General features: G+C 39.4%; 2 protein-coding genes across 2 annotated transcripts in view; one reads left to right on the top strand and one right to left on the bottom strand.

The window, feature by feature from the left end:
• The first annotated feature begins 273 nt into the window (after positions 1–273).
• On the top strand, positions 274–13,324 carry LOC124858468 (death-associated protein). The gene is made up of 4 exons (XM_047350535.1): positions 274–474; positions 1,790–1,886; positions 8,615–8,657; positions 11,778–13,324. Exons 1-4 carry the CDS (start codon positions 420–422, stop codon positions 11,895–11,897), a joined length of 315 nt encoding a protein of 104 aa, XP_047206491.1. The 5' UTR covers positions 274–419; the 3' UTR covers positions 11,898–13,324.
• ankrd33ba (ankyrin repeat domain 33ba) overlaps positions 13,183–20,376 on the bottom strand; it is a 39,778-nt gene continuing 32,584 nt past the window's right edge. Inside the window, exon 6 of the mRNA XM_047350533.1 lies at positions 13,183–19,880. Within this exon, the coding sequence (XP_047206489.1) occupies positions 19,335–19,880 (546 nt within the window). The 3' untranslated portion in view covers positions 13,183–19,334. The remainder of the gene's footprint in view (positions 19,881–20,376) is intronic.

Below are 20,376 nucleotides of genomic sequence, written 5' to 3' on the forward strand. Positions count from 1 at the left end.
ATTAATAACAGAAAATGATTTTAGGGATGTTTTCTGTTTAGGAATGTTTTTATGTCACCTCATTATCTGTGATAGTAGGATGTAATTGTGTTGCTAAAAACATTGCTGTTATCTCTATCGTGTCTTTTTTGATAAAAGATTTTATCAAATGATAAAGATAGGTATCCTTATGGTACCTTTTGGAGGAGCGCCTCAGTTCCTCGGTTAACTTTTACAGAGACGTACGACTACACGTCAGCGCGCTTTTGCACGGTCCCGCATGACGTCATCGCGCATCATTTCCAAACAATGCTCAGGAAAAAGCCACGTTGACGATCCAGACTGAACAGTAGTGCACAGTTTGAGACAGAATAAAGCAGGGATTTGCTTTATTGGACGGTTCGGTTCCTGCTCGCAGCACTCGGCACATCAGAGCAGCCATGTCGTCGCCCCCGAAGGAGAAAGTGGAAACCAAAGGCGGACATCTCCCTGCAGGTAAACTTCCCTGTCTGGTTGTGCTGCTTTTATTCAAATGCTTCTCATAGACCCGAGGGCCCGTGTTTCTGCACAGCCTCCAACCAAGGATCACATGATTCCGAATATTAGTCATGCAGTCCTTGTACTGGCAGATCCCAGCTCTTAACACATTCAGATTGCGTGCTGTAATGATCTGGCATATTTCCCTGTTTTGCACGTTTCCCTACTTCCTGATTGGCCTAAGATCTCTTAGGATCACACAGAGTGGAGCAATTATAACAAGTAATCACTGCACACCGTTGCAAGTCTTGAAAATTGCAGTGCTGTGAGGATATGGCTGCGGGGTAGGCTGGGGAGGGCGACAGATAAAGCATACGTGGACAAGAGCAGTGTGGCAGTGGGCCACAGCAGCCCGGCCACACAGTCAGATAAAGAATGGCCCTCGGACCCGACCTGTGATAAGAGGGTGTCCCGTAAAGGACATCTAGGTCGCCGTGTCTCAGTCTTTCGCAAATATGCAGGCTTGTTTTTATGGTGCAAAGCTTTTACTGTCAGGTTTCTGTCAAATGAAAGTCCCCAAGTAGTAAAGTTCAAAGGCCAGATCAGCTACAAACAAGCTGTTCTTCATCTACCAGAAATCTGTCTTCTTTCGTTTTAGCTTTAAATTGGTCTTCAGGTAGCTTGCAGTGGCTGATCCCCAATTCTTGAGTTGCGTCCTTTGATTTAGAATATATGTTAGGAAACTTTTCAAATATTGCATGTTTTAACAAATAATTTCATCTAAAAGATGGATCACGCATGACAGATCCTAAAAAAAAAAAAAAAGTTTTCAGATGATACCAGGATCATGTATGTAGGTTAAAAGGTAAGAGTTACAGCGTTTTAAAATAATGAAATTCTAGGGAAACGTATGACCCCCCCTTGTAATCTACTGTCAAAAAATTGCTAAGTTAAAAGAAGATGGATAATGCCATAAATCGTTTAATAAATGATCATTTAAAAGTGATCTTCCTTTTTAATAGGTAGATCTAATGTCAGGTTTGTGACTTGTAATCCACGTTACTGTAGAAAATATTTCCACCATTAAACACAGCGACAGAATATTCTTCAACATTTTTCTCACTCTAAACATGATAGCAACATCTGAAATCACTTTTAAACCTCCGGTTCATGAAAATCTGATTGAACATTGAATCTTCGGCAAATGTAAAACTTTACTTCATTTTTAATAAACCTTTGATAAACAGTAGTGACGCATTTAGCATTGTGCTATATGAGTTCCCTACATATTGTGGTAAAGCGATGAGGTAATCCTTGCATGTGTGTGTTGCAGTAAAAGCAGGAGGGATGAGGATAGTGCAGAAACATCAGCCAACTCCTGCACCAGAGCCGCCTCAGAAAGATGACGAGGAGGAGTACGTCAGCAGCAGGTAACACAGCATGGGTGGACCACGAGGCTTTTAATAGCTTCTCATATTCACTAATGTTTCTTTCAGAACAGTTTATTTCCACAAACTATGCATGTAACAGCTTTACATTTTAAAGTAAAAAAAAAAAAAAAGCTAAAGGAAAAACCTTTATCATTAATTGTGCAGCAAAACTAGAGGACTGGTGCATGTGCTTGGTTTCACCTCAATCAAAGGTGCTGCCAACCTGACCTTTTATGAAGCATTAGTCACTTTCAGAGTTGCCGCGTCTAATTTTAATGTTGGCAACAGTTATGCAAACTTAACAAAAATGACCTAGTCGGTGTGTGGTGGTAATATTAGAACATGCTGCACATTATGGCCAATAAGAGTTTGAAATAAACAGCGAAGTTTGCTAACCCCACACAAAACATTTGGAAATAAAGGGAATGATAAAGTAAACAAAAAAAAAAAAAAGCATAGGAGTGATCAAAAAGGTTAGCTTCAAGAGAGGCTTTTTCCTCTGATCACTGAGAGACTTCCATGTTCACATCATTAGAAACAATTTACATGATTGTCTTTAGAATGTAGATCTTTTCTAAGTTAAAAACAAAAGCCCAGAACTGTAGGTTTTCTTCAGCATAGAGGTAGCTTTTGCACATTTTTAATCCACATTGTTTGATACACCACTTTAAAATTCATGGTAGAAATCAATAAAGTGATATCTATCTCTATTTAAGCTTTATCAAGTAAGCCAGAGGAATAAAGGTTGACGGGGACTAGAGTTTTTTAATTGTGGTTAAATTGGTCAAAGCTTACAAAAATGCTCCAAACAGGCAAACTAAACAGTCGGATGGAAATGAGAAAGGCATGCACAATAAGTACAGGCAGAAAAAAAAAAAAAAAAGAGTCCATCGAGATGCAAGACCAACATAGAGAAAGATTCTCATAACACAACTGTAAAGTAATGTAAAATGTCCACATATTCACAATGTCCTTCTTATGAGACGCTAGTAGTTGTTTAACAGATTGAGTGAGATTCCGTTCAAGCAAGGCGTAAATGTGGTGATTTGTACGTTGGTAATTAAATGCGGGGCCTATAATTGCTACCAAGCAATTTAGCAGCTTTCTCTTTTCTATAAGCCGGGCTGTACGCATTTGCTCCAGGCCTTTTTTTGCATTCTTGCTTGCTCATTTAGTAAACAACATGATAACTGCATAATTACTGCATTAACATGAGCACCCATTCAGCAGTCACTTTTGTTTGCGGTAAACAGCGGCAGTTGGCATGTTTCACATCAGTTTCGGGGCATCGATCATTGTCAAGCTCGGCTTTTGTTGCCTTAAAGCCTTTTATTTTATTTATTATTTGTCTAGTCACGGCGTTCTGTTGAGAAGGTGTGCTGCATGCTGCTTCTGATCTCCTCAAAAACTCCTCCTTTCTGGGCTTGCTCAATATTCATGAGGCCCCGTCAGCTATATGCATATTGGTACAGGTGCTGCATTCGCACAAGGTGTTTGTGTGGATGTGTGTGTTAAATGAGTGGTGATAAATGACAAGTGACAAGCACTACACAGCAGAGAGCAGGGTTCAAGAACATTGCCAACTGCTGGGAAATTTTCTGGGGCTGTACTTCACAGAGCCAGATTGGCTGATCACTTCCTCAATGTTCCTCATCCAATCTTCTTGTTTTTTGAGCGTGTTTTCTGTAATTTAGCGCAGGAAGATAAGGCAGTCTCATCATTGCCAGTTATTAATTATTACCTTTTTGTTTCCATTTTCTTTGTGCCAAGACGAGCAGCAAAAGACAGACCTCAACGTAAAGCGTGTGGCTGAGTAGCGAAAGAAAGGGAAAAACAGACTTGGTTTCTTTTTTAATCGCCTGGTAGAGATGAAGTTTCACAGCAGAAATGTCGGAGGAACTGACTCAGCTCAGGGTGTGGCAGCTTATCCGATCTTATAAATATGTACTTCCTTATTTTGAGATGCTAGTTCACAGGACATGGTGTTGTAAAGAGCGTGCTGAAAATGTGAGGCTGCTATTTATTTATTTTTTACAGCCTTGCAGGGTTGCTTTCAAAATATTTGTTCAACCTCGTCTTAAATTTGAGATTTTTAGCTGAAAATGACAAAACATTCTTTGGTTTTCTGGTTGTTTTATTCCAATTTTGATGTAATTCACTGTTGGATGAGTATGTGTTTACTGTTCTCACGGTGATATGCTTGATGAAAGGCCAGGAACTCAATGATTTTTGCTTTAAAATAAAAAAAAAGAAATCATTCTCACTTTATAATGGAACCAGGCTTGAAGACATGTACAGGTGGGAAATGCACTTTTTTTTTTCTGGTACTGGTAAACTAACTCACCAGAGTCCCCCCAGGTACTAAGTGATTTATTACCACCCTTTGTAAAGATGTGGAAAAAGCCTTCAATTTAGTTATTCTTTTATTGCAGTATTAAGCTGCATAATATATCAAATTCCACGTGACATTGCAGTATCAATATCTGCAATATCACGGTCAGAGGACTGCTCCTAATGTCCACGACTGATGTATATCTTTTGCGGCCGACATTCTAAAACTCCCAGAGAGTGGTGAGGAAATAAAAGTAGCAGGAAAATGTGGGTTTATTGTTTGGATATTGTCACTCCGCTTTAAAGCAATAGTACTGCAATGAAACATTTTCCTGATACCATGCAGCCCTGTTGCAGAACCTTATACTGAAAAAACCCAACCTTTAACTTGAGCACATTTATTCATCAGGTTAAAAAAAACAAAAACTTGTAGGAATATATATAGATTTTTTTTTAAATCCCCAGTGGCACCCTCTCTGTCAGTAGTTTGTGTAGCCCCCTTTTTGCCAGAAGGACATAACTTAATCTTCTCCTCCAACATTTTATGAGGTTGAACCACACAGAGAGAGGGATCTATGACATCTTTCCCCAATGTCTATAGATCATCCAGAACCCTGATTCCTCTCTTCTTCTCAGCTAATCTGACATGTTTTCTATGGGATTTAGGTCTGTGTAGTGTTATAACCATGGAAGAAAGTTTATTTTGTGTTTTGTGAACCATTTATGTGTTGATTTGTCCGTCATTGTCCTGTTAAATAAACCCAGTGCCATCCCACTTTCAGTTTACCAGTAGAGTCCAGAGTTCACATTGTCATTCTTTCTAACAAGGGGCTTCTGGAAGAGAAACGTGCCTATAGCATCACAGATGCTACACCATACACAACAGTAGGCATGAGGTGCTTTCATATTCATCCTTTGCTGTACACCAGAACTACTAGGAGATTTTGTTGCTGAAATGTTTAATCTTAGTCTCATTTTACCAAAGAACAAAGTTCCAGTCAAAGTCCTTGTACAGTTTAGAAACTCCACATGCTTACCTCTGTGGTAGTAGGACTGAAACTCCCAAACAGCCAGTCATATAGGCAGCATCTAATGGTTGCTGTGGAAACTTGGAGTCTTCGTAGCAGTTTGTCAACAGTGAGCTCTGGGTCTTTTTCCACTTCCCTTCCCATAATCCTGACTAGTAACACAGTTGGTCCTTGTCAAGCCCAGAGGCCGGCGGTTAAGAGTAATGGACCTCTAAGTCACATTATCTTTATACCAAAGGAAAACAGAAAATTATGGATTACCAATTAGAAATTGGTAGAAGCTCTGGTCATGCTCCAGTTACATTTAGTTTATATGGATTGGAACAGGTACAGTTTATTGTGTCACCAATAATTTTGTTAAAAACGTTTGCAATCAAAACAAAGGTTTAATTTTTTTACTCAGTATTTTAGTGTGAGATTATGCTGCGGCCATGAAAGATCAATATATTTGAAGAATTTCTGTTAGGAAATGTAGCCCGCTCTGTTTTTGCCTTTTGTAATTTAATCAATAAAATTTCCTCCTGGCAGTTCTGTAGAGCTTCCAGCCCAAGAAGTGAAAGCGTTCCCTGAGCTATGTAAAGAAATTAAACATGTAGTGGATCATAATTACAGAGGAGGCCCCGTCTGACACCTCTTTTCTCCCTGATAAACTCTTGATTTTGGCGCATAAAAAAAAAAGACAGCTTATCTTTTTAACTGAAAATCACCTGCCAACATGTCCAAGAGCATAGGTTGGGTAGCACCACTGGGCCAGTCAGAACAGTAAGTGAAATTTACGTGCAGTGTGTCTCTGTCAGGCTGAGAATCAATGGTGGTGGTGGTGGGGGTCGCAGCCAGTCAACGAAGCGTCGTAGTCAGGGGAACACCTGCTGTAACCAATCTAACCGAGATGGACGGACAGGCCACGGACTGAGCGATGGATAGATGAGGAATTATGGTTAAGAGGAGGCAGGAGGATTATCATTATGGCACAAGGAGTGTCATGAAAATATAGAGATAGATGTGGCAGGTAAGTGATGGTGGAGATGAGTTGAAAGGAAGCAAATGCATGATGGAGACCCAGGAGAGACATCCTGCTTACTGACTGTCAGATGAATTTGTTACTGAAATACACCAGCGGTAAATCTGCTGCACAGTCGGACAAAATGTGTCTTCATTTTCCTTTATAGTTCTGCCAGTGGATTAGAGACAAAGTGCAAGAGCTCATCAGACAAATCAGTTAAAATTTGACTTTATCCATTCAGGTGAAAACAGCTCACTTCCTGTATTTTTGGAAGAATAAAAGCAGGTGCTGCTGAACTTGCTGCACTAACACACTGCATATGTTCAGTTAGCTGACAGCTCATGGTGGAAAAAAAAAAAGTTGCAAGGAGAAAAAGAAGGAGAAGGCATTGGGTGGAGGACGAGCAACAGGCATCTGTTTCCAGGGCAACCACCACCTCGCCCACGGCAACAAACTTCCTGCTCCGCTGAAGCAGCGAGAGATGGGAGGGCTGGGTGGGGTAGCGGAGGCTGGGGCTTTAGAGCTAACAGCAGAGTGAGAGAAATGCCCAACAAATAAACTCATGCTCATTTTACCCTTTGTCTTGTTGGTTTAGATTTGCTTTGTGTTGCTCTTTTTTTTTTTTCTTTTGTTGTAAACTCTTACTCATCAACTGTGACAGTACAACACAAACAACCCGCCCACCCCCACCCCCCCATGGATGTTGCACAGCTCTCTACTGCCCCCTGCAGCCTCACGCCGGTTCAAAATTCTGCCACGTCTGCCTGGGATCACAAAACCACAGCAGAAACTGTGTTCTCTAACTTTCTCTGCTTGTCTTCTCTTTTACTGATTTCTTTTTTTTTCTTATTGACTCAGGCAGTAAGTGAGAGAATATGTGGCAAGCACTTTTTGAAGACAGGTTTTTATTTATATGACTTAAAAATCTAAGATTTAAACAGTTTTAAAATGTTTTTTTTTTTTTTTTAAATCATCCACTGGCTTGTTTTCAGTCTTTCTGGACCATATACTGCAGTTAATATTGCCTTCTTACACCTTTATTGGCCTGCTCGTGTGTTCATTTTCAATCAGCTGTCACATTTGTAGTACGAGCATATTCCTTTTGCCCGCCGCAGTTTAGCTGACACGTTCATCCGCATAAACAAATAGAGTAAATTGCCAAATATGCAACTATTTTTCTGGCAGTGGCTGATGTATTCCCCTTAGCTTTAAAATGTTGCAAACGTGATTTTTTTTTTTTTTGTCCCACGCTTACACCTAGTAGAGTTTCTGCTCGAATAAGGGAACACTTATGCTGCTAAAACAACATGGTTTACTTAATTGAATTGCTAATAGAGTGACTCTCAACTTCACATTTTGAGTGCCAAGCCAGCACAAGATGTGTGATATTCATACATACAAATATTCACATTGAGACAAGTAGCAGGAGACTTTTTTTTTTGTGCCAAGACTTTAATTGCAGAGATCAATGCTAGACTGTTGTGAGGAAAACACTTAACTGGACAGGAAATTCAGAGTGATTAAAACAAGTTGATTCCGTTCCTCTAAACAGCTGATAACTCCAAAGGTGCAAACATTTTGAAACTTTTTGTCTTTTCAACATATTTTGGTTGCTCATAGGCTCAGCATTAGTTAGAAATGTTTGCTGCTGTGCTTTATGTCTTTGAGGGGAGTTTGAAGGTGGTTAACTGTACTCCTGCTGCCGTAAAATTAGACGGCACTCGTTTGTCACGCCAAGGTCGATACTCACTTGAGGTTCCGCTTTCTGCCTTCCTCCTCCTCATCTTTTTCTCGGCCACCATCCTTTTCCTCTGTGTGTGAGTGAGGACTTAGTTCCCTCTCTCCTTCAGCCTATTCCATCTCCTCTAACGGTCAGTCATTATTAACGCATTTGGCTCCCTGTTTTCACTGTACGCTTCCATTTCCCTTTTCTGCCTCCTGCATCTGCCCTGACCCGCATTTACCCCTCATGTCCCTTCTTGCGTTCCCTGAATGTTCGTCTTTTATCCTCCACTTTCTACCTCTTCCATCTTTCCTCCTCCTCGTAATTCTCCTTCTCTCTGATAGCCGCTTCTCCTCTCCTGCTCTCCATCTGCAGCCTGTGAGAACCAGTGTTTGGCCAGAATGAATGGGGTCTATTTAAGCTGCTGGCAGGTCCATCCGCTGTGTGACTGTGTGTGTGCATATGGGTGTGTTTGTGCCCCGAGAGAGGGTAAAACTGCAGGTGTTTTGACAGCTTGGGATGTCCGTTTTTTTGGCATCTCCCCAGGGTGTGCATTTGTGTTTGGATTAGTTTAACCTGTCCTCATTCCAGAAGCACTTTTCTTAATAAACCTCTTCTTTTTTTTTTTTTTTTTTCTTTTTAGCCCTCCGAAGGTCCCTGTGATTGTTTCTGGAGTAGTCACAAAGGTAAGACTTTTGTGAAAAATGGAGATTGAGTTATATATACATTTTCATGTTTTTGTAAATACCATGTTCTCCTTAAACCTTGTTTTTAGTCAAGGTTAACCAGGTAACCAGACAAGATGAAAGGTTTTGAGGATCAGTAATAAGAAAAAGTAGGAGATTAATGAGCAGTGCAGCTATTATCAGGGGAAATAATGTGATAAAATGAAGATGGAATAGGATCAATAATCTTCTTACAGCACCACTTTTTCTCCGAACAAACCACCAAGTTAATTTTACATCTCTGTAATGCAGTTTGGGTAAATGGTAAACATTGCTATGCTCCTTATACCCCTGGTGAGTTCATGTGTCTGTCAGCGTAGACCTGTCATTTTTGAAAAGCGCCTCAGTGTTTTTGTTTTTATTGTTATATTGTATTTTGTAGGGGGTTTTATTTCCTGCAAAGGTTTGTTTATTTCTTTTTACGTGGGAGTCTCCTTGACAGCCAGAATGGTTCCAATCCCTGCCTTCCACGTGCGTCTATCAGACCCGGCAGATTGTTTGCGGAAGATCGCAGTGATATTAGAATGTGACAGGCATCCCATTTATCCCTCAATCCTCCTCGAGCCTTCCCATTCGCCCCTATCGCTGAGATCAAACCTGCAGGCTAGCCGTGCCCAAAGCCCCAGGAAAACCTTTTAGGAGCTAAGTGAAACACTTGAGTGTATGTGTGTTTGGGGAAAGGACCACTCCTGTGTGTGGAGTTTTTCTGTTTCTGTTCCAAAATGTTTCTAGAAAAAAACAAAATATCTGTCGCTATGTTTAGTCTTTTTATATATAGACTTGAGCAGTGTGAAAGCTTTGTATTCACTCAGTAGATTTGCATTGGTCAACTCAGTCGCCATCCTCCCCTGTTAGCTGTGGGCTTACCTCTAAATGAAGAAGAACACACACAGTAAATGTTATATGAAGACCTACAGGGTAACACACACAGCTGTTAAACTACAGCACTGCCTCACTGGTAATGTTAACCCAACTCTTGCAAATTAAAGAAATCTCCGGGGGGGAAAAAAAAAGGCTCAGAGACGAGCTGGATGTGTTCGTAGATATTTGATTAAAATAATAATAAAACTTCAGCTGTGATTAAAAAAAAATCAGTTTAGGTTTATATCATTTTATAACAATACAGAACAGGAAAATGAAGCATTTTTGCTTAAATTAAAAATCTCTAGCAAAGATTAAAAAAGGAGATGAGAGAAAATGATGGAGGTATCAAGGGTTTTAGTCATTATTGTATTAAAATGCTGATTAGCATTCTGTGAACAGTCAAGTCCATGCTTTGATTTAAAAATCAAAATGATAAACAAGAGAAATTGCTGTTGCTGAGCAGTTTGGTGCTTCTTATTACACCCTTCGTACAGTTTGGGGAGTTCCTCAGTGTTCTGCATGTTTTAGGGAAGAGATTTAAAAGTGGGTCAAACAGTACATCTAGTGTCTGCTGGCGAAAAAAACAAACCTCTAAATAAGTGCTTATGTTGACACTCAGAAGAACACTCAGCATTTTTGTAGGGGATGTTTCGTCCATAATAGTACAGGTCACGTACATGCACAGTCTTGCACAGCACTGTTTTTATGTAATGTCAGTAATAGCCAGTAAGTGTTCTCCGCCTCCACACAAAAAGAAATAAAGCACCAACAGGATTCTCTGCTATGGAGTTAGTTTGAGACCATTAAGAAAACAGCTGGAGGAGTCCTAAATACTGAACCCAGCTCTCATGTGAGCTTTATTTGCAGGCGTCCGGCTAAGAACTTAAACATTCTGTCCATGTTTACAGGCAGGGAGAAAGTCTGGTGGGTGGGTGGGGGGTGGCTGGAAGCAAATTTGACCTTTCCTGTGCTTGAATTTACGCAACCTGCTTTGTCGGTTCATGTTCATACATAACATCCCTATTAAACATCCATACCATGATTCTAACATCACCCAGGCCAGGTTTTTTATAACTTTTTATTAAAACTTGGAAAGCTCAAGTTTTGCTTCATCCATCCAGAAAAACAACGGCCTCCTGCTTTATCCGTCCATGCATTTCGAGCTGTGGGTACTGCATGTACTTCAAATACTTTTAGTAGTACTAAGGAGAAATATGTCTTAATTATATTTAAGATAAATATGAACAAATAACTGATATATAGATGATAAGAACTGAAAAGGACGAGTTTTTCAAGTACATTGATCTTTTCTTCAAACAGGAAATATTTTATTTGTAAATCGTACAGTGGAGAAATTTCCAAGAACTCCCAGAATAAACCGAATTTGTTTTCTGTTTACCTTTTGTAGTCTGAGCTTAGATCTGGAAATGACATCTAACAAACTTAACTGTACTCCAATTACAAGTTTAAAAAGCACTGGGATTCGTGTTTGGGACCAGGCTAACTGCTTATTGGAAAAAGTATTTACTCAGGTGGTCGTGGTTTATTATCTGTGTGATCGGAACTGCTTTTGGGCAGCTCTGTCGTTTTTGTTGAGTCGTGGCTATGTTCCTCTCTGCCATGCAGACCATTGGTGGAGTCCTAACCATCAGTAAAAGCTAATGGCAGGGCTCCATTTTGTCCTCACAGACTATTACACATCTTTTAGTGAGAGGAACCTGCTAGTCCTGGAGAGAATAAAAGTGGTGTTAAATCTCCACTCTAACAGGCTCTACGTGGTGCAGACGGAACTCCTTAGAAGTCATTTGGGCCGATTTTGTTCAACCCTAAGAAGCAAAAAGAGCTCTTCTGCAAACTCACAAGTCTCATTTTCTTCTGCCTTGACACATTTTTACAAACGCTAGACTCAATGCGTCTTATTTACCAAAAAATGAGCAGAAGTTTATTCCTGTCATTTATTCAAGAACGATTCTTGTTTCCATTTCCTGACCAAATTAACTGATAACTATTTGGGGATTCATAAACCTTTGTGAACCACAGTTAAGTTTTTTAAGTGAATGTTATTTTGTTGAACAGGAATAAAGACATTTATTTTCCTGGCTAACTCTTTTAATCTATGATAAAGTTTTAGCTTTTGACGGAAGATTAAGCATCCACTAATTCTGCATCTTCTTGTTCAGTGTCGAGTATGTCATTGACTGACTGTGTTCTTCCCAGGGCGATAAGGACTTCACGCCTGCTGCTGCTCAGGTGGCCCACCAGAAGCCCCAGCCTGGTGTCCCCAAGCTGCCCACCGCGCAGCACATCAACCAGCACATCCACCAGCCCCGCAAGTGAGCGGAGCAGCAGGCTCCGGCAGCTATGCTTTACTCCACCAGCCAGCCTTCCCAATGGAACACGTAGGATGAAGATGGTTCCCAACCAGGGCACAGACCTCTGCTAAATGATACCAGTAATTTTTGTTTGCTTCTTGCTTTACATGTTTGAGAAATGTTTCAGCAGTTGATGCTACATGTCAGTGCAAATGCTGTAGAAGTCCAACTGCTTGTACCCTGCTGCATCGGTGCTGCACTACTGTTTCTGCACTTTCACGACCTCTCTTTTACAGGGAGTGTTCAATAGCTCAATAGTCTTGACTTGAAATAAACAGAGCTTTTCTAGCAGCAGGGAAACTATTCACAGATTTAGCTGTTTTCGAGCTAAAACAACCAATCACAGCCGACCTGTCTTACAGGCCAAGCAAACCAACCACCTTTGCATGATTAGCCTCAGCTCCAGACTTTCCTCTAATAAATCCCACAGACCAAACAGATTAATCCAATACATTATCTTGTCACAGTTTAACACCAGAGTTAAAGTCAGTCTGATGTTAAACTACCAGTGCATCAAAGGTAATCATGAACCAGAGAAAGCCTAATTACTGTATAATGGGCAGTATTAACCAATCAGAGCAAGTGCAAACAATATAAAAACATTCTATTTGTTTCTGTGTGCCATTGTAATGCAAGAAATAATCAGAGATGCTTTAATAGGTCACTAAATTTAGCCAAAAAAAGAAAAAGAAAGCATGATCTCTTCGATATCTTAGGATATGCAGTTTTTGTATCCCAACAAAGCCAATTAAGTGCATTCCCACTTAGCTGTCTCTTACTATTCCTTTCTATTTTATAAGTGGGTTTTAACCCCCCATTCCAGATTGTGTTGACTAATGTCCATTTTATCTGTGGCGCAATAGAAATGATACCAAACATGAAGAAAACTGCTTCTAGGAAACAGCTGGAGGATGCATTGTGTTTGGTCTAAACATCAAATGGAGGTAAAGTTTATAATGGACTCACATTAGGAGAATTATACAACATTCCATGGATATGTTGATAAGAAAATATGACGTTTGTTTGGGCTGGAACATAGGGACTTTTGCGTATTAGCAACAGAAATCCTCAAAATCATACTTGCATCTCCCATAAAAAAAAAACACATTACCACCATCTTCCTTAATGACCTATTTTCTTATAATCATAAGAAGTGTCAGTTGATGCAACACTAATGTTCAGGTTTCCAGGGAAGAAAAATGTATCTTACCACAAAGAAATCATTATCTTTGTTCTTGTAATTACGTTGAAAAGGTTTCATTTTTGTTCTGTGCTTCTTTTTTTTTTTTTTTTTTTTAATGAATCAATAAATGTTAAAATCTTGAGTCATTGAAGTGGACTTGGGTATTAGGTGTGGTTGTTGTAGTAAATAAAGGTTTAGAATATGTTGAATGAGACCTTTTTCTGCTTGTTATTTATCTGTAATGTGGAGAAAACTTTACTTAAATCAGGCCCAGTTTGTAAAATTTCACCCATTAAAAAAATCCTGATTTTGGATAGTGTTGGACCACTCTACCAAGTCCTACTTGATGTATCATCTCAGGTTTCTCACCTGGAGCATCCGGGCATCCTGTGGTGAATTAGCACCCTGCGCTGGGGGATTAGGGCTCAGATGGTGCTGTGAAATGAAACAGAATCATCTCTCCTGGAGCTGTTTCTCGCTCCGCACACACACACACACACACAGTGTACCAGGTGTTGGTGCATGTAATCCATCTTTACACAAGCATCTGCAACCAGGTGTTCTGTCAGCTTATGTTAGGCCAATAAAGCAGCCAGTGCAGGCTTAGCTGGGGCGAGCCTCAGTCTGCACCCTGAAACTCCCCAATAAACCAAACACAATCTCCTTGACTGTCTCATCCTCTGTCAGGCCTTATTACACAGACTGGAAGGAAAGAGTCGGATGAAGACAGGCATGCAAAGTTTTATGTTCCACATCACTCACTATACATGTGCACAAAACAGAGGCAGTAAATTGAATTTAAACATGTATGCCTAATTTGGGGTTTTTACATGATATATACATCTGTTCTATAGAAAGCTACTGAAATCCTTTCAAAACAGTTGAATTTTATAGTACCAATAAATATAAGGTCTTTCTCGTGTGAAATTGTTTAATAACGTGTCAGCAGAAAAACAGGTTTTGTCAGTCGGACACGTTTTCCCTCCAACACCATAAAAGCTATAAAAAAGTTAAAATGTAATCCAAATTAGCCTCGGCACCAAGTCATTTTGAGATAGAGCCACTTTATTACATTAGTCCAGGGTCTACACCACCAGCTGCTGGCCATGTGTTCCTCAGGAACATTAAAACTGGCTTCAGCTAGTCCAGCCTGCTCCTTTCTGGACAGGATACTGTCCACCAGTGCTTTAGTTTACTCAGTCAGCTGGCAGAGGTGAAAGCAAAGATATTCAGTCGAGTCAGGCCTTTTTTTTTTTCTTCTTGAATGTGCTTGCGGTTACTTTGATAAGGCACCTGGGGTAAAATGTCAAAGTTACCATGACGTTTTGGCTCCAGTTTTACCTGAACCTTCAGAAACATTATTCCCAGCCTGAGGCCAGTGCTGCAGCACCTGGAGCAGTGCAGTCCTTTCAGAAGGTGCAAAGCTGGATTTGTATCTTCTTAAACTCAAAGGGGAAGATTTTCCTTTGAGTATGAGAGCTGCTCTCATCCAAGTGTCCTTCACTTTTTATCAGCACGGCCTACATTTCTTTTAATGCACACATTTTATATCCGCTATTTTGTATGCTGATTGCATTGTAAGTTAATCATGTATTCATACTGTAATTCATTAGGAAACATCTAATTCATCTTTGATTGCATTGCAGTAATTATTTAGCCACCTTCCCGACCTCAGCAGGGTGATGTAATTAATATGGTTTTTGCTAAAGTAAAGCATTTTTTACAAAAGTTATTAATTTAAGTATGAATTTACCATTTATTTTTGATAAATGATCAATTTTATATATATATATATAGAGGAACATATTTAAATTGACAGCAATTGTTTTATAATCACAGGAAAAGCTTTTCTCAGAAATATTTATTTGAAAGGCAGCCTCTTTAAAAAAAAAACACGTACACAGTTTCTTGCAAACCAATTCTTAAAGCAATACTTTATAGAGCTACGTTTTGCTGCAGTTACAGCTTTAAGTCATTTGCGGTATATCTCAGCCAGCTTTGCACATCTAGAGACGAAAGGTTATGTCCATCTTTCTAAAGTTGCTGAGTTTCAGTTTGGATGCTCAGAATGTGGAAAAAGCTATTCTCAAGACTTACTACAAGTTCTTAATTGGATTTATGTCTGGACTTTGACTTGGCCATGCTAACACATGAATGTGTTTTGATCTAAACCATCATATTGTTATATTGTAACTGTTATGTTGTGTCTGTATGTTTAGGGATGTTCTGCTGGAAAGTCAACCACCACCCTAGTCTAAAGTCCTAAGTTTCCTCTAACAGGTTTCCTTCTGGGATTTTCCTCCATTTAGCTCCATCCATCAACTCTGACCAGGTTCCATATTTCTGTTATAGAAACGTATGCCCATAGTATTAGGATGCAACTATCATGTTAATTGTTGTGGATAGTGTGATTGGCCTAATTTGAAGTGCTAGTTTTTCACCACACATAACATTTTACGTGTACACATAAAACTCATCTGACTAGAGGCCCTTCTTCCACATGTATGATGTGCCTCCTACATGGCTTTAGGCAAACTGGAAACATGACTTTCTGAAATTTCTCCACATCTTTGACATCAATTTGTCTGTTATGTTCCTTGATCCGTGTTCACTAAGCTCTGAAATCTTTACCTAACAGCCAGGTCTATAGTAAGGTTGAATTACACACAGGTAGACTCCATTTACTATTTAGGTGACCTCTGAAGGCAGTTGTGCTTAGACTGGATTTCATTTAAGAGTATCGGAGTAAATGGTTTGAATATATATGCATAACACACTTTTCACATTTTTTTTTTTTTTTTGTATAAAAAAGGGTTGAAAAGCCTGAATCCTTTTTCCTTCCACTCCACAATTATGCACATTATTGTCTTGGTTTAATCACATAAAAGTACACAATACAATGCAATGATGTATGTGGTTGTAACATGAGAAACTGTGATAACGTATAAAGGGTATGAATACATTTGCAAAGCACTTGTGATTGTACTTGACATCCAAAAAAGAAGCATTTTGCCTTCTACCAAAACACACCAGCAGAGGGCCCCAGCAAAGGATTCCCCTTGAGTTTGAAAGCCTGGACAAAATCACTGAGTTTGTGTCCAACTACAGTAGAATCAGGTCACCCTGTTTAAACCCCAACCTGAATCATCACAGTGTGACATAACAGCTGTCACACATTCAGAGGAAGGTTATTTTGCTACGTCTAAATTTCACTGGGAGATTTGGGTTGAAGTGGGAGGGGGAGGAGAGCTGGAGATGGATCGCTGACCAAGCCAGTGACGCCTTATAATCCCAGGATGCAACCTAAGCCAGCAGCTGTTTGAGACATGATGACCTAAATATTATCCAATGCGTTCAGCTGCTAATAGGTTTTGCTTCACTAACGTGGGAATCACGGTCAAGATTTTTTTTTTTTTCTCTGCATTCTGCTCAAATGAAAAGTGGAAGTCACAGAAAAACCAGATGAATTACAATAAGCGTATCAGAGTTCATCTGCAAATTCACTTCACTGTCAGTTAATGTTGTACGCCTCATAATAACTTGTGCTTACTGGCCATATTAGCATGGAGTGTATATTTCAGTATATAATATTTTCTTTTATAAATTTTGTTAAGCCTGTATGCTCTGAAAAGAAATGTCTGCTCAATGTTTGTCATGTTCAGCTGATTCCCTTTGGGAAGTGTCTAAGCATATTGCCAATCTGGATTCAATGAAGTTTATTTGATGGAACCATTTGGCTGTGCAGAGCCCTTGTAACCCCATAGCAACTCATCACCATGTATATTAGACACACGCTCTTGGATGGCACTTAAGCCACAATCGCCGTGAGGAGTAAGGAGCGTGAAATTGTGCTCTTAAAATTCCAGCCGATGTTATATTGCAGCTCTCCTTGTGGCTCTGTGTGTTTAAATCAAGCTTATTTTCGCCCCATTATTCTGTTTTAACGTTCAAACTGGAGACTGACTTCTTGCTGTGTAATGGCTTGGCTGGTTGATATCAGAAGTTCCATATGTTAGAAACAGCTGATTCAGGATGACACTAACAAAGAGTCAGCCATTAATTTTAAAACATTTCCAGATTTTCCCCTATACACCTGGGTTCAGAATTATACATACGGGCTCCAAAAGATACATACACCCTCGCCTATATTTGGTTAAGAGCCCTTTAATAAATAGCCCAGAAAACTTACTTTTTCTGAGCCGTATACAAGGTCTTAGCATCATGCTGGCTGGATCTTTGACCACTCTTCTTTTAAAGAATTGTAGAGCTCATTTAAATTGGTTGATTTCCTTGTCTGGATGCCACCTTTAAGCATAGACCATCAATCTTCAGCAAGGTTTTACAGTGTTACATCAACATGGATTGAGAGGCTGTCAACCAAGATGGAAGCACTGCTAAAAAATCAACACATTGAGGCTCAACTAAAATGTGTTGCTGCTCACATAAACAAGCCAATTGCCATTTAGAGAAAGATTTTATTGTCAGGGGAAACAAAAGTTGAGCTATTTGGTCACAATAACAGTAAGAATGTTTGAGTGAGTCAGGGTGAAGCTTAAAGCTTCAAACCTAAGAACAATGTTCCAACAGTCAAGCATAGTGGTGGTATCATCATGCTAAGGGTCTGGTTTGCTGCAAGTTGGACATGGTGCATTGCACAAAGTGTGTGGAATAATGAAGATTTAGGGCTACCACCTAATTCTTCAACGACGCATGAATTCAAGGGACAGATTAAAATTTGAACACAGTTGGTTGATCTAACAGGGCAATGACCCAAAACAATAAACCAGTTTCAAAATAGATAAAGCAAGTAAAAGTTAAGCTTCTGTAAACCCCTGACCTCAAATGAATTGAAAGATTATGGACTATGCTTGACGGTCAAGTCTGTGCCAGTAAACCAACACATATTTTTAGATAAACTCTATTATTTCTACTGAAGAAGAGTTAAATATCCACCCAGGATTATGCCAGAAACTTGTTAATAACTACAATAAGTGCATGGTTTGTATGAAAGCAGCCAAAGACCATTTAGTTGGGGTATATGTGTATAACTGAGCTTGTATGTATAATTAAACCTGTTTGTATTAGGGAATGTCCGGCAAAAATACAAACTGATGCTCCCAATTATCATTTAAAAAAATGCATTGAAGTTGTATGCTGTAACATCATTACACCCTGGAAAAAGAACGATTCAAAGGAATCATTAGAAGGCCAAATTTAAAATGACATTCATTTCCATGATGAGTGTATGGTACTTTCTGATACTCTGTATTACTGAGGCAAGTTTTTCTTGCTATATAAAGGAAAATAACACTCTAATCAACATTAAACGTTTCGTCGTTTTACTTTTAAACGCAACACATATTACAGTGAGCAAAAGTGTTTATTTCACAACATCCCTACCCTGTATACATATATCATATACATTTTTCTCTCATTGAATAATAGTTTATAAAAGTAACGTAGATTTGGTTGTGTCCTGTAAACAAGTGGGAAATATTTAAATGTTTCTTCTGATCTTATTGTTTTAAAGATTTTTTCTATATTTCTGCCTTGGACTCGAATGTCTAACCTAGAAAACACAGTTGCTTACAAACAACTATGGAGAACAATGTTCACATTGAATAAAAATACCTTCAAAAACCAATCAAATCTCTAGTACAAAATATATTAATGTGTTCAAAATACATTCAGACTAAGGCTTTAAATCAATAAGCATATATATTGCAAATGCATTTAGAGCCCATGTTTGTGTTTAATTTTCTCAACCAGTATGAGACGCTTATCAGTAAATGTTTCAAAGACATGATTCAAGAGTATTGTCATTTAGATGATTTCTCCTTCGAGGCAGAAGGAGATGAATGAGCCTCTCCTGTTGTCGCTGTAGGAGAGAATGTCTCTTCATGTCTTCTGTTGTACAGTGTACAAAACTAAAAGTGAAGTGCTGAAGTGAGCGTCGGAGCTCAACAAAATAAAGGGTCGGCCATCCATTAAAAAGCAATAAATATTAGAAAATAAATTATATAGAAAAAGTGCCAGATCCTCTGAGTAAGTCTCTGACTGACCACTGCGTAACAAAGCTATTAAAGTAGTGTTTAAGTAAATCATCTTTATATTTAACCTATTTGGTCTGAAATATTCCATCCACATCTTTCTGTCTTCATGACCTGTGCAGGTGTAGTTGTTGTGAGGATTATAAAGAAGTTCCCTGAGGTAACTATATTAATTTCTTTTCCCTGCTGCAATGTGTTTCCTAGTAACAGCCTCCAGCCTCTTCCTTTCAGCTTCCTCTGCCTTCCTTCTCTCTTCTTTTAGCTCCTTGTAGCGCCACTTTGGGATCTGCAGCAAGTTTCCTCCTCCATCTTTGGCGCTGCTTTTTCTCCTAATCTGTTCCGGTTCATAGGTGGAAAAGGGGGCCTTTGAAATCCTCACTTTGGGGATGCTCAAGCCTGGCCTGATGCTGCTCCTCCTCAGCACCATGTGCAGTGGCAGCAGGCTGGTTCTTCGCAGCTCTAGAGCTTGGTTATGAGCCACAGTGCCCAGGCTGGAGCTCCTATTTCGAGGCATGACTCTCTGGACTTGAAGGCTCGATCGGCGGTCCTCAAAGTTCTTTGCCACCAAAGTGACCCGAGAGTTTTGGAAAAGTTTGAGGTGGCTGTCTACCCTTTCGGGGTTGGCGCATAGGAGCTCTTTGGCACGCTGTTTGCGGATAATTTCTGGGACTGCATAACGACGTTTGCCCACACTTGGAGGACTGTCAGGACACACCTGAAAAAAGCCAGAACATGTTCTGGTTGGTAGAAGTAGTAATATAATATATTGTAATATAAGTAGAATGACATTGCACCACTGCAACAGCAATAGTCATGATTCCGGATGTTTGTTTTTTCATATGGAAACAAGGCTCAATCACTCTTTTGTATTTTGCAGTACCAGTAATCCTGCAATAAGCTGCTTATTGGATAATGATGAAATTAATTATATCCTGTCGTTAATAAGAACAGATAAATTACTGATAAAACAAAAAGATAAATTAGTGCAACACTGATCCTTTAAAGCCTAATTACCTTAATTCTTTATACAGGCAGCAAGAAAACAGCAATTTAGAAGGCATGCTTTATATGCTTTCTCATCATGAGCTAATAGTTCCCCTTATTACCTTTTTTAAAGTGCCTTGCAAAAGTATTATTAGCCCCTGAACTTTTTCTCATTTTGTGACTTAACAACATCAATCTTCAGTGTCTTTTACAGGGATTTTATGTGA

This window comes from Girardinichthys multiradiatus, chromosome 21 (genome assembly GCF_021462225.1).
Source record: "Girardinichthys multiradiatus isolate DD_20200921_A chromosome 21, DD_fGirMul_XY1, whole genome shotgun sequence".
NCBI classification, from domain to species: domain Eukaryota; kingdom Metazoa; phylum Chordata; class Actinopteri; order Cyprinodontiformes; family Goodeidae; genus Girardinichthys; species Girardinichthys multiradiatus.

Coding starts and splice junctions, on each gene's coding strand:
- LOC124858468 (XM_047350535.1), top strand. CDS start 420: ATGTCGTCGCCCCCGAAGGAGAAAGTGGAAACCAAAGGCGGACATCTC. Junction 475..1,789: donor AGGCGGACATCTCCCTGCAG/GTAAACTTCCCT, acceptor TGTGTGTTGCAG/TAAAAGCAGGAGGGATGAGG. Junction 1,887..8,614: donor GAGGAGTACGTCAGCAGCAG/GTAACACAGCAT, acceptor TTTTCTTTTTAG/CCCTCCGAAGGTCCCTGTGA.